The following is a 14,030-nucleotide window of genomic DNA, read 5'->3' on the forward strand; positions in this document are numbered from 1 at the left end:
AAATGCATTAACTCCAGTGTTATTCGATGTAAATGTGTGTTTACGAAATACTTTTATAAACCATTTTTATAAAAGTATTTAAAAAATAGTATTATTTATGAGCACAATTTATAACCCGGCTATAGCTATATAGATATAATAGATATAAATATTATAAAGATTAAAGATATTAATAGGCATAGTTTTTAAAAATAGTTTATATTCATATGCCTTCCTTACTTTTGGTCATTTGAAGTATGTTTATTTATAACCATGACAATATCATCACCACCATCATCATAATGATCATCATTTTCATCATGTTTATTCTTATTTCTATCATTAATATATTAAAATATTAAGGTGCACCTCTATTACTCATAATCTTATTTTTATTCTTATTCCTATTACCAATGATGCTCTGGAGGTCTCATTATGCTTTATGTATTACTTTCACATAAGTATACTGTAAATACTGCCTGGGGTAAAAGTTTAGATTTTCTTTCCCCGCAGGTTCAGCTTTACGCACATACATACTACATGTATGACACATATGTGAATCTTCATGTGTAATGACCTATTTCTCCCTGAGGTTTACGACATCTTCTTTAATAACAAAGATAACTAATGTAAACTCTGATAACCTTCATAAATCATTAGGTTTACTATCAGCGTAGTGTTTGTTTGTTGCACACTACTGTATAGCTCAAAGTGGACTAATGATGACGCCACAATATTAGTGATTTTGTGTATAGAAGTTACACCAGTGTAAATTAAATATTTTTTATGGTGATACCACTGGATTCCAATGCAGTATCAACTTTACCCATCAATTATTTCAGTTAAAACTCCTGCAAAGAATACATTCCACTCAATTCAGTTCAATGCAATTTTATTTGCATATCATGCTGTGATATACTGTACATTATTTGTAATCAAAGAAAATAAGTCAGTTTATTACAATATTTTTGGATACGGAAAAAAGTAGCAGACCCAAACTTTAAGTATGTTCACACATACAGCTATCTCAAGGCCTAATGCAGAAAATATTGACCTTTCACACTTAACCACTTGTCAGATCGTAACTGATAAGGCTTGTAAAACTTACATTGAATGCCTATGTTGTTTTCTTTGTGCTTTCTGCACAAATCTTTTGCACTTGGCTGAACTTTATATGAATTCTTTTATGTTTGTTTGTGTGTAATTTGTTATGAAAGGTAATTGCTGATCTTTATTTTTTTATAGTGGTGAGCAGACTGTATAATAATCACATCTTTTTTTCTGGATAGGTGATGCACATACACCCTGCCGTCAACAGGATGTCCAAGAAATTATGAGTTATCAAACCATTTTTACTGCTTGCAACACATCAAATCCAGGTGCAAGGCCATTCGACTCGACAGGAATTGACAGTTTTTTGATCAACAGTGTGGCAGAGCTAAATATTTTACTGAATTATAAGTCAGTCCAGCTTGTACAGCATTATTTTGAAAGCCTACATAAATAATCTTACAATATGCCAAAGTGGTGTTGTATTAGTTCTGATCGATCATAAGGTTCTGGTTCATTTTCTAGCTTCAGTTTTGACAGTAATGGCATATGCAAGACAAAGGATAGGCTTATAATACTTTACATATTTGTCAGTTCCCACCCACTCCCATACCAGCTACTAACCAACTGTGACCAACTCTTTAAACTGCTAGAGTTTTTGCTCATCTCACATGTCTTACAAGACTTTAAAGAAAATTCTACATACATGACCTCACATATGGCCATAACAGATTAGTGATGCACTAACTGATGGAGAGAGGAATGCCACCAATAGTAGCTCTCCAAATTTTTCTTTCTTATATAATATTCATCCACTCATTTATCAAGTTATCTTGAAAAACTGAAAAAATACAATCTTTTAAAAAAAAATTATTGTAGGCTTCACAATTAGAAATTGTTTTCAAGTATCCCCTTAACTGGTGAAAATCGGTCTGCGTGATATTCGCATGACATTGTATGTGTTCAGGCCCGGCACGTCAAATCCAGGCGCAAGGCCATTCTCGTTGAACACATAAAAGTTAAACAGCTGCCTGTCCTGAAACTCCATTGAAATAGAAGTGTTCCTGATCCTCAGCCGACATGGGTACTCCTTCTCAAACACCACCTTGAACACTCTCTCCTCTAAAAAGCTCAGCTTCCAAGTGCTATACTTCAAAGGGACCATTTTTTCCACAGGTGGCCCAAACTGCTGCATTGACAATAGGCCATTAGAGCCTGCTTTAATTTCATAGAAGGTCATGTTACTGTAGGTGAAAAGGCCCATATAGGGAGCTGGATCAGGAGGAGGTACAAGGACTTGTGGTGCATCCCTGAATGCCCTCTCCATAGCAGGGATGAGATGACTGTAGGATTTGGATACAAGATCTTCATCAGCAGGTTTAGTCCCGGACATCAGAATGACCAACCCCAGGTTAAGGTGCGGTACAAAAGAGAAGACAGCTGAATAGCCATCGAGAGCTCCATCTTTACGGATAATCTCATATCCCAGCTGATCATAAACTTCCCATGGTGTGCCTGTTTGGTAGCTGGTGTCACAGTGCAAAATGGGTGTCAGCATGGTTTTCAGTGTGTCCTCCCGGAGCACTTGATGCTTATAAGCCCCCAGGAGAACCATCATCAGCTTGGCCATGTCAGCTGTGGTAGAGTACATCTGTCCCGAGGGTCGATACCAGCCTAGGTCAAGGTCATTAAGAGGTGTGGGATGGCCACTTGGGTAAACCCCTACTGCCATCTCTTTCTTAATCTCTGTAGTGATGTTAAAGCCTGTATCCTCCATGCCTAATGGTTCGAGGATATATTTGGATACCCAGCTCTCGTAATCAGTTCCTGTCACCTTGTCTGCCATAACATGGGCCAGCAAGGAGAAGGCCAGGCTACTGTAATGGCACCTGAGGACAGAGAGCGGGAAGGTTACTTGTCTGGCAGTGAGGTCCAACCTTGCCCCTGGAGATTAAAGCCCTGAGGGATTTTGCATCTAATCCCAATTATATGTGTTTAGCAACTATAACAAGGTGATTGTACTTACTAGACCAAAATTATGATCATATACATAACATATACATAGATGCCTATCAGTTTTAGACCTGTGACACTCACGCATACCGTAAGAAATCTATGTCAGAATACATGAAACATAAAATCGACAAATGCTTTATGAGCTGATACTATAAGTCATATTAGAGCACAAAAAAATGCATGCATTGCATAATGTTCTCAGTTTTAGGGTTCAGAAGCACTCTATCACATAATTAGTTATCTTACGTTGTTCCAGGGTCTGCCACAATTATATCATCTTGCAATAAATCTATTGCCTCGTAAGTCTGGCCTTTCCAGAGTAGACTGGTCCCTCTAAGTTGCCTAGGCAATCCTGCAAGCAATAATATTTCATTATGTTATACAGTTAACAATGACAGAATATCACTATTACTTTATCACTAAATTAATCCTATTAGCTTTGACATCTATGCGGATTACTCTGGAAAGTTATACATTATTACATTCATTTCTGGTACCTGTCCAAAGAGACATTGAAGGTTAATGCCAGTCAAATGCTGAATCACAATGAGTATTAGGACAACCAAGATAATTTTCTATTCAAACACAGATTAACCAAATTATACTGAAAATTCAACATATTTCAAATTACAACAAGTAATAATTTACTTGCATAATGTGATCAAGGTCAGTTAGCTATTTTGTGTCTAGTGCAACATCTGACTCAAGTTTTATGATGACTTTTATGATCCACTTTATATTTTAGCTTTTCTTTTCAACTAACATACCCAATTCAATGAATCAGTTAATCATCAAACTAAATTACATAGGTTAGACCCAAACACTAAACTAAGTGTCACACTGATCTGGCCGCCCATATCTACAGTAGATCTTGGTACCTGATAGTTGACTGGCCATCCTCCTGAGAGTGATAGAGGAATGGAATTGTGTTTTGCCATTTCTTGTAAATGCTGCCCCATTAGGAAGAGATTTTAACTCGGTGTCTGTCTCTTTTACAAATGGGTTCTTTATGGTGAAGTTCTTTACATACTTTTCTAGTGTGTCATCCAAGGACTTCACTTTACCATCCTCCCACAACTTGTATAGCATCAGCGTGGGGAAGATGGTAGACAAAGCGGCAATTCTGGTGTAAAAAGTAATGAGATTTATGCTAAATACATTAATATTTTTATATATCGGTATGTCAGAAGGCACTGAGCTGTGCACATTTGAAACAGTATTATCTTGCATATACTGTACTATAAATATGTATTTTCTAAGATCTGCAACTGACAAACAAATATGCAAAGCATCGGCATATAAAGAGAATTTGTAGTCTGTCATTTCCTTACCTATAGACTGTGTACTCATTTGGTGGTAAAGACCTTGGGTCACTTCTATTTCTTCTGCCAAAGTTCCCATTCCACAACACTGAGTCATTATAAATGACAATGCATGAAATTGCTGGTAGTGTTGTTACATCAATGCTGGTCCTCAAAAGAGAATCCACCTAATAAATGTTATCATGTTATAGACGTAGTTTTTGTCATTTTATCATGCAGACAGACAGACAGACAGACAGATAGATAGACAGATAGATAGATAGATAGATAGATAGATAGATAGATAGATAGATAGATAGATAGATAGATAGATAGATGATCTTTACTGATTTGTAATATTTCTACATTATAAAACCACGCAGTTGGTATTCTATATGAAAGACAAAGGTGTCGACACCGCATCACACAAAACTGTCTTGACAGAATTTAATGAAAATTTTTAGTACCTAGATATCTGCCTGCACCATAAATGAAACTCAAAATATTGAATTAAAGGGATGTTATGAACCTTTTACGGGGTGGATTTAATAATCTATTTTAAAATAAGCTTCTTGCTGAAACATCTGCACCAGTATACAGTATATTAATTAGAAAAACTGAAAAATTTTACTGGGAATGCTTAATATTTTCACAGCTGAAACAACAGCGCTGAAGTGGAATAAGTGAATTTAAAAGCGCTTTTAAGATGAAACATAATCTTTATCCAATCTACTTTTTTGATTTCTCATCTGTGATTCACTCTCAAGAAGTGTATTTGGCTGACGATGAAAAAAGCACAACTTTGTTTTTATGAATTTTTTTTTTTTTCTTTGTACTAATAACTTAAACATGACAGCTAGACATGTACATGGGTTTTAACCTGAAATAATAATGTCACTTAATTACATTAAAGCAAGGACAGGTACGATAAATCAAGGACAGGTACTTACGCTAGTAAAGAATATGCATAATTTCATTTAATTTGATTTTGAGAAGTGTCTGCTGCTTATGCTCTGTAAAACCTTCATAACAGCTCTAATCCGAGATGAGATATTTGGTTTATCTTTTTTTTATCTAAAAGAACTTCTGTTGTTAAATATGTTTTGGTCTTGCTTTCCTTCATGAGAGCCAGTTTTATCATGTTGCTTGATGGGTTTTGCAAATGCACTTGACTATAATGTTCTTGCAAGAACTGTTCCAGAACAGCTGACCTCTGAGCAGTATTAATCATTAACAACTGCCTGTTGTTTTTGTTGTTGTCGTCTTTTTTTGTTGTTAAGTAATTACTCAATGCCATGTCTGTTATTCCATCATTTTTGAATGTAGAAAATCATCCAAAACATCCAAACTTCTGTCTAAACTTTTGACTGGTACTGTATAATATGTACAGTATGTACGCTGCCGCAGATCCGTCTGTCTCCTCATGTACTGTAATTCCAGACAGACTCGATGATGTTGAGACCAGGGCTCTCCTCTGTGGGGGCACAACATCACTTCCAGAGTTCTTCTTCTCTATCTGACGATAGCTCTTAATGACACTGGCTGTAAGTTTGGGGTTATTGTCCTGCTGCAGAATAAATTTGGGGCCAATCAGACGCCTCCCTGATGGTGTTGCGTGAAAGATAAGTATCCATGAGCCTCAAAGTTTGCAATGTTGCCTGAAGACGCTCATTTTTTACCACTCTAAATCCGCTTGGCAACCAACCTGCCTCCTGTTACAACTTTTAAATGTTGCTCTACACAAATAGTCAAACACCCTTTATTCCACCAATCAACATGAAGTTATTAGGACTCACACCTAGCAAATATTAACAATGCAGGTAACACTATTTGTTTATGCATGTGCTTGATCTTGAATAAGGACTGGATTAAACTGAACTATAGAAACTTAATTAAAACTAAAACAGTTTAGAGGTGATTTTTATGGGTTGTGATTTCTGTCTATATAGGACAATCGAAAAAATATGTCTCCCTGGGTGTCCTACGTGGAGTTTTACCGATCTTGTATACAAGCACACAGTGAACAGTAATTAATTTATGGTAAGGAATCTTGCCAAGGTATAAGGCTTGTTATGGGGAATATCATGGAGTGTAATATTTTAGAATGATTACTCTATACCATTGCCTTTTACATGGTATGAGTTTGGACTGAATAAGCAATCTATGAGATGACATTTGATATAGAAAGTCATATCAGTTGACCTTGAAGAGAAATGACCTTGAAGAGTGGGTTGATAACTTGCAGGTGGGGCTGTGGTTGATGAGGAAGAGGAGACTAGACTGTGAATAGCAGTGGGCTACAGGTTGTAATTGTATGCATTGTAAGTACAGTTATGTGCACTATTGCTATATATATATATATATATATATATATATATATATATATATATATATATATATATATAAACTGAGTTGTACAGTAAGGGGTTAAATAGTAAAAATACATTACACATGACACACTATGTTGAAGTGTTGTGTGAAGTATATTATTGTTCAAGGTCATCCATTATAACTTTTTATTCACAGCTGGACCAACCTTTTCCAGAGCCTCCATTAGGACAGGTATTGGGTGCTTCAGCGGCACAGGCTCTGGGAAACGAGGGCACAATTTCTCTTCGTTCACCTCTTGGACTTTTATTTCAGCCACTAAAACAGGGCGAGATTGCAGACGTGAGTGAGGTAACTACTGAAAGAAAAAAAATGTGTGTACATAACATACTGTAATGTTGCTAGGGAAAACAAGGACTATGATATTTGGACAAATATTACTTTGACACTTGTGTGGCGTATGCTCCATATAATCTACAGCTAATAAAAAACTTTTAAACGACATTTATAATCTGTAATATTTACCTATAATATAATATAATATAATATAATATAATATAATATAATATAATATAATATAATATAATATAATATAATATAATATAAAATAACCCATGAGTCTTTTCTAACTGCACATTTTCTTCCAAGTGAGAGTCTGGACGATTTTGCATTTTATGTTTTCTTTGTAACATGACAAGCATTATTTTTTATTTTGTCTTATTAGCTTTAAGAGTGTGGAACAAGACAGGCTGGTAAGAAATTGTTTAAAGCTGTTATATTATAAATGATAAAAGGAACCAACTTGGTGCTTGGATGTCCTACAACATTAAAAGTTACAGTAATACAACAGGTTTAAAATATGCTGTTTGTTAATTATTTCACAATGTTGTCAGATGCGGATAAGAGGAATAAAATGTATAGATGTGTAGTTATAGGAATAATAATCACCATTCGTCAGGGTGGTAATGACCCTAACACCTCCCTATCATTAATGGATTTCCTATAATGGCATGCCGAGAAGTGATTCAATCCTTACATTTACACTTTATAAGAGGCACTTTTATTCTCTTGTTTAAAATTACAGAAAATGTCACTTATTCTAAAATGACATCTAACACCGAAAAGCAGTCAGGAGTATTGCTCACATTATTCACCCTGGGCTATTATTATAAAATATTCATATGCATTTGCAGCTGAATGTAATGCAGAGTGAATGTGAAATTGGGTGCATTAGGGTGACTCACTCATTCATTATAGAGTGATTAAGTTCCCTTCGACAGCCCACCCCAAGTGAATATTAGGCTTTACAGTCCAGTGTACTTAGTGAGCTTCCATGTCAAGCTCTGTGTAATCCTCTGGCTTTTCCCCAACAAACAATGAGTTAAGTGTAAGGAGATTAGAGAGCCAGAAACCCAAAGTTACAGTACAAACAGACTTTCAGTTACAAAATGTATTGAAAAGACCTTTTTTTTCCCAAATGCTATTCTGCAATACTTTATTCTCTTACCTGGTTTGGCCTTGGGAAGCTTATACTGCCAAATAAAACATCCAGTCATGATAATGGAGAGGATGAAGAAGAAGATGAAGCCTAGATTAATCCAAATCAGCTTCATATTGAAGGTTGGATTTGTCTTCAGGTACAACAGGTGTGTAAAGTTAAGGAAATCAAGACTATCCAATTTTTTTTTTAGATTAAATGAATAGTACAGTTTTTACTGGTTCCGAGCTAATAATCAACATACCTTTTTTCAAAGTATGCTTTGCCGAGGCACTCGGTGCCAGAGATTCAACCCCATAATGTAATACTGCTCAGCATCTTCTTTCTATTCTGTTGCTCCAGTCAGAAATGTTCAAATCACAAGTAGATTTAAGCTACTGTTTGCAAGTACATGTGCGGCTACCATCTGTCCATCAGTCATGTAATCCTTAACTTTCTCGGTCTTCTCACTATCCGCTCTACGTCATAATCTGTTAAATCCTCACACTTTTCATCCAGGTGGGAAACCTATATACAAGACCCATGCATTTTGCTCATGGAGTTTAATCCATGCATGGCTTATTTATTTATTCCTAATGAAATCTTTATTTACTTTGTCTTAATTTTGCTTTTTTTAGTCTTAGAGACTGACGCCTAAAGACTTTGTACTCCACTGAAATACAACAAATTAGGTGATTGATTAGGTGATTGATAAATTGTCTCTAGAACATAAATAGTTATACGTTCAAATTATTTGTGAATTAAAACCAGAGCATTATTGCTACAGCAGTTTTTAATTTTACCTGCTGTACCTCACCTTTATGACTTGTAGTCTAGTTGTAATGTTAGATGGCAGGGATAAAATGTCTTTCAGTACCTACCAGTTTCTTAACAATGAAACGATTTTTAAAATGTATTACATCATAAGTTCTTGGTGCAAGAAGAATGATAAGGCCGAGAGTCAGGTTGAAAAATGCAGCCAAGCCAGCTATTCCCAAACCTACACATAATTCTATCCAATTGCTTTGTTTTATTAGTTCTTGTTATTCTTGAATGTAATTATTTAATCAAATCTATTTGAAGGATAATTTCACAATTTACTGCAAAAGTAAAATGTTGCCATTTCATAGCTTTTGTTGCATTTTTATATTTTGAACAAATATTTATATGGTGGCTTTAAAAACCATATCTGATTTTGAGGCTCCCAGAAGTTATGAAAAAAAATTGCATTAAGTGGAGCATATGGTTCTCACAAATACATAAACGTAGCAGGTTAAAGGGCATTGTTTAGCATGAGGGTGGCATGACTAACATGGCACACCTAAGCGCTTTCCTCATATATGAATGTAATAGCTCTTTTATCTCTCTCTCTCTCTCTCTCTCTCTCTCTCTTTCTCTCTCTCTCTCTCTTTCTCTCCCCCTGAACACTGAGTTGATCGAGTGTGTCTCTGGTCATAAGCAGAACAAAACAGAGCAATAAGCAAACTGGAAAGCTGTTATTTAGCTGTTTTAATTTGTTTTATATAACTGACTACCATGCCGACAACATAAACTCTTAATCAGGGTCTGCTTTGGTGTACTGCAGAAAAGAAAGAAAAACATGATTTATCTGTTCTTTCAGATGAATTAGTTCCCTTTTTCTTTTACTTCCCCTACAAGCCAAAGGTGTAATCAAAGTGTCAGGTTTGAAATACAACCTGTACTCATTCCTCATATTAGACACCTGCCTACGTAGGTTTAAATGTACACTTGTCGCTCCTGTTCTATAAACACAACACTGGTATAAATCCTTTGTTTATAACAGATAGCTGGTGGGAACAATGGAACAAGGATCAACAATGCAAGTATTTGAAAGAACTAGAATAATGGCAAGTAGCATGGTGACGTAGTGGTTGGCATTGTTGCCTTGCATCTACGGGTTCGATTCCCACCTCCATTGGCCTGTTTGCATGTTTTCACCCTCCTCGGGGGCACAGGGGGAACCAAAAACTTAGGTGATTTAAACGTTCGTTCTTTAATCATATGATTGATTGCTGTTTTTAGGGAATGTCTGAGTACGTGTGATCACTTATACAGCAAACAGCACTAGAGGGCAGCAGATTCTTCTGCATGTTGACACAGCATGAAACACAAAGAGTGGCATCAAATATCAGGCAATGAAATTGGAGTTTAATACATATCGGAGCTCAATACATAAATAAGTAATTCATTGAAAAGATCAATACTAGACTGAGAAATGATAAAATTATGTTGCAGCCTTTGTGCCTGTTATTTATAGAATGAAACACAACGGTGTATGCTCACGCACTCACGCACTCACTCATTCTACAGTATATAGAGCTTTATCCTGTATACAGGGTCATGAGGGGGGCCTGGAGTCTATCCCTGGAGACTTAGGGCACGAGGTGAAGTACACCCTGGATGGGGTGCCAATCCATTGCAGGGCACACACACTTATACACATTCACTGTGTCATTGCCATTTAGCCTAATCTACATGTCTTTGGACTGTGGGAGGAAACCAGATCACGAGGAGGAAACCCACCAAGCACGGGGAGAACATGCAAACTCCATGCACACAGACTGGAATCAAACCCGGACCCTGGAGGTGCGCGGCCACAGTGCTAACCACAAAGCCACAGTGAATGCTGTTGTAGAAAAGTAATCTATATGTGATGTGCCCAGTATTGACTGTTTTCCTTTTAGCAGCATGTCATGATGTGTTTTATTCCTTATCAGTGAATACCAAACTCTTTTTACGGTTATATTTAATGTTGAGGAATATCTACACTATTTATTATAAAGAAACTTGCCTTGGTTAAATAGCATGTATTTAAACCTGTTTATTTTTTACAAAGCATTAGATTTACATAGCATCTTCCATATAAGTCACTGTCCCAAAGAAAACTAATTATCTTAGAAAATTATCTTCTGACCAATCAGATGTATTGAAAAGATATGAATGACCAAAGCTCAACAAAGGACATGCACCATCTGTGCTTGTTATAATTACAACGCTGCTTTGACCACATTTTTCCATTTTTTATATCCTTAGGGCACTGATTCTTTTGTTGGACCCGTGCGTGATAAATGAGGTGAGCAGCAGAGTTTGTCACCAACCGGGCCCTAATACAAACCAGCCATATTTATCTATCACATTTTTAGTGACTCTATTTTTTATGTGTGTGTGCTGATGACCCTGCCCACCTTAAAGACTCTAGAGCTGCTGCACGGTCTTCTATATTAGTTTCTATTTTCAGGGTTTAGTCCATGCTCCACATTTTAAATTACTCATGAAGTAGTTGCATGTCCTCCAGGCATTTTAGCAGTCTTTAACGAAAACTGCGTCACAGCCTAAAAATGTCAGACAGAGCGACCCCATGTCACCTCTTTGTACAAGGTCAATTTTTCCAATTTACATCAGCAGCATTCGAAGACAAGCCACATCTCACAGTGCGTTAATATCAAAGGCCTGTAGGAGGCAGGTACAGTTGGGTGTCAAGAGTGTTTCTCCTCGGCTTATAAAGGTCTCTGAAATGAAAAGTTCAGCCCTTCAGATTTACATGAGAAAGGCTTAAGAGTTACTGTGACACAACCTACCAATAGCAACAGCTGATGCCAATGTGGCAAATATGTGTGAATTGTTATGGATTTGCAAACATAACATAAGGACAGCTAATCATGAGCCTTTTCTAATTAGTGAATCAATCCACAGGCAGGAAGCGAAGCATATTAATACATGATTATTTTACACTGGAATTGTACAAAATCCAATTGCATATCCAATCTCACAGATCTTCTGATTGAAAGCCAACGTGTTACTTAAGAAGTCACGAAGACACATTCCTCATGTCTAAGGCATTGGCCTACTGATCCCAGGTTCAAAACCCCCCATACCACCACCAAGTTGCCCCTATTGGACCTTTGGGCAATGCCCTCAACCCTCTGATGTACAATGGGATAAAATTTAAGTTGCTCTGGATAAGGCTGTCTGCCAAATGTTTTTATTTTTACAAAGAATTATCTGTTAGTTTCATATGGAAGCAGTGTAAAAATGCAAATACAGTAATATAAATGGATGAGGTTTATTACTATTTAGCACTACATCCCTTATTTTATAAATTTACGGTACTGCAAGTCTTGAGCCACAATAGATGATGCAGATTAAGATAACAAAATTTTACTGTGACAGGCTGCAAAGTGTCTAAAGATACAACTTAAAAACTGGTTGTTTATGTAACAGCCACAGCAGCAACCTCATTTCCCCTCTCGTCTCGTCGAACCACTCAGCATTCAGGATCAGCAGTATACTAATCACCGGCCTGAGCATCTGTCATCATCTGTACCTGGTTCCCACTGATTCATGGGTCACTGAGTGGCTGATTCATAAACAAAAAAAACATTCCGTCGAAGCTGGTAAGGTACAGGGACTAGACTGAAAATGAGAGTCAAGAACAAGAGGCAAAAAGTTCTTTAGGAAATCTGGAGAACACTTTCTGAACAATACATTAAAAATACAAGAGAGTCTGTCTCTTTGGAAGCAGGCGGTGATGGTGCAGGTGCTTGGGTGTGTGCATAGTTTAAATTGTTCAGCTATAAAAAATATAGTTGCAAGCAATGATGAGCGGGCCCAAGCACCCTGCACTATCTCCACCCAGGCACACCAGGAAAACAGCGGGGACAGTGGGCACATGCATTTAAAGGGGATAAATTTTGAATTTCAAACAAATCAAAACGAATCAAATTCCTTCTTGTGCGTTTTAGCAAATGACATAAAATAACTGATTTCCTGTTGAGTTGGGCAAATGACATGCAATGTGAAATTTGTTCAGCTCAATGAGCTCTTAATGTGTATCGGGTTTTGCATGCGAGTGTTTATGAGCTATGCAGCAAAATCTCGTGTGAGGGCCCAGAATCTCAGGCATCCTAATGGGAGCAGATTCCAACCAGTCTGCCAATTTTCATGTGTTTTTGAGCATGTTAAGACCACCAAATAGCCGAAAAAGTTTGGGGAAAAAATCCTTAGGAAAACAACAGGGCCTACACACACAATGACGACATAGGGCTGATATCATAGTGCTTGGGCCCTAATTCACACACTATGACGACATAGGGCTGATATCATAGTGCTTGGGCCCCTAAATAATCTTTAGAAGAACAAAAGGGCCCTCACACATTCATGACATTACTACTATTAAAACAACATTATCAGAACGATTACAATGACGTAATAGTCATGCCATCATCGTGTCGATGTCATAGTGCTTGGGATCTAAAAATAAGGCATTGCTCAAGACTTTTGTGTAGTATAAAACGAAACACTCAAGGACGACGGTGATAACCATTACACCACCCTGACGCCAATTAATCATTAGAAAAGCATTTTGCACTTTTTTATTGCAACTGAAAACGTGTCTTATACAGTAGAAGCAATAAAATTGTCCATTTTTAGGCTACTTAGATATATTCAGTGTCTATATTATTCAAACACAGGGATGTTCTTCTCTTGCCAGTGTTGATGACTTTAATTATTCCTTGACCCCTGGCCGCCTGTTGGTAGCCTACAGTATATAAGAGCATGTTGGCATGTTAGAACAGACTGTTTTGCACCACCACATTCCATCATATGACTCAACACTGGAGCTTGTTGTTCCTATGAACTCACTTGAGTATGAGAGCTATACCGACATCCAGCCCACCTCTCTAGTCTCCAGGGCTGACATGTGAGCACATCACTGGCACAGCATGTACACACCACATGTACACACACACGCACACACACACACACGCACACACACAAAACCCATCAATAAAAAAGAGCAGCCCGTCTCTGAGCAAGACTAATAAATAAATGGAGAACCCAAAAAAAATCATTTCATT

The 14,030-nt window shown here is 37.0% G+C and overlaps 1 protein-coding gene across 1 annotated transcript; it reads right to left on the reverse strand.

Moving 5' to 3' along the window:
• Positions 1–1,936: 1,936 nt before the first annotated feature.
• lactbl1a (lactamase, beta-like 1a) lies at positions 1,937–8,516 on the reverse strand. The gene is made up of 7 exons (XM_053483033.1): positions 8,417–8,516; positions 8,182–8,305; positions 6,883–6,992; positions 4,377–4,534; positions 3,924–4,168; positions 3,292–3,397; positions 1,937–2,918 (listed from the first exon to the last, which is right to left on the reverse strand). Exons 2-7 carry the CDS (start codon positions 8,285–8,287, stop codon positions 1,943–1,945), a joined length of 1,701 nt encoding a protein of 566 aa, XP_053339008.1. The 5' UTR covers positions 8,288–8,305; positions 8,417–8,516; the 3' UTR covers positions 1,937–1,942.
• Between the last annotated feature and the right edge of the window lie 5,514 nt (positions 8,517–14,030).

Source organism: Clarias gariepinus, chromosome 22, assembly GCF_024256425.1.
Source record: "Clarias gariepinus isolate MV-2021 ecotype Netherlands chromosome 22, CGAR_prim_01v2, whole genome shotgun sequence".
In the NCBI taxonomy this organism is placed as follows: domain Eukaryota; kingdom Metazoa; phylum Chordata; class Actinopteri; order Siluriformes; family Clariidae; genus Clarias; species Clarias gariepinus.

What these genes read in the sequence shown, in the direction of transcription:
- lactbl1a (XM_053483033.1), bottom strand. Translation starts at nt 8,287, where the DNA reads ATGAAGCTGATTTGGATTAATCTAGGCTTCATCTTCTTCTTCATCCTC. An exon ending in TAATGGAGGCTCTGGAAAAG is followed by an intron (nt 4,535 to 6,882) that starts GTTGGTCCAGCT and finishes AACATTTATTAG; the next exon opens with GTGGATTCTCTTTTGAGGAC. An exon ending in GATGGCCAGTCAACTATCAG is followed by an intron (nt 3,398 to 3,923) that starts GTACCAAGATCT and finishes TATTGCTTGCAG; the next exon opens with GATTGCCTAGGCAACTTAGA.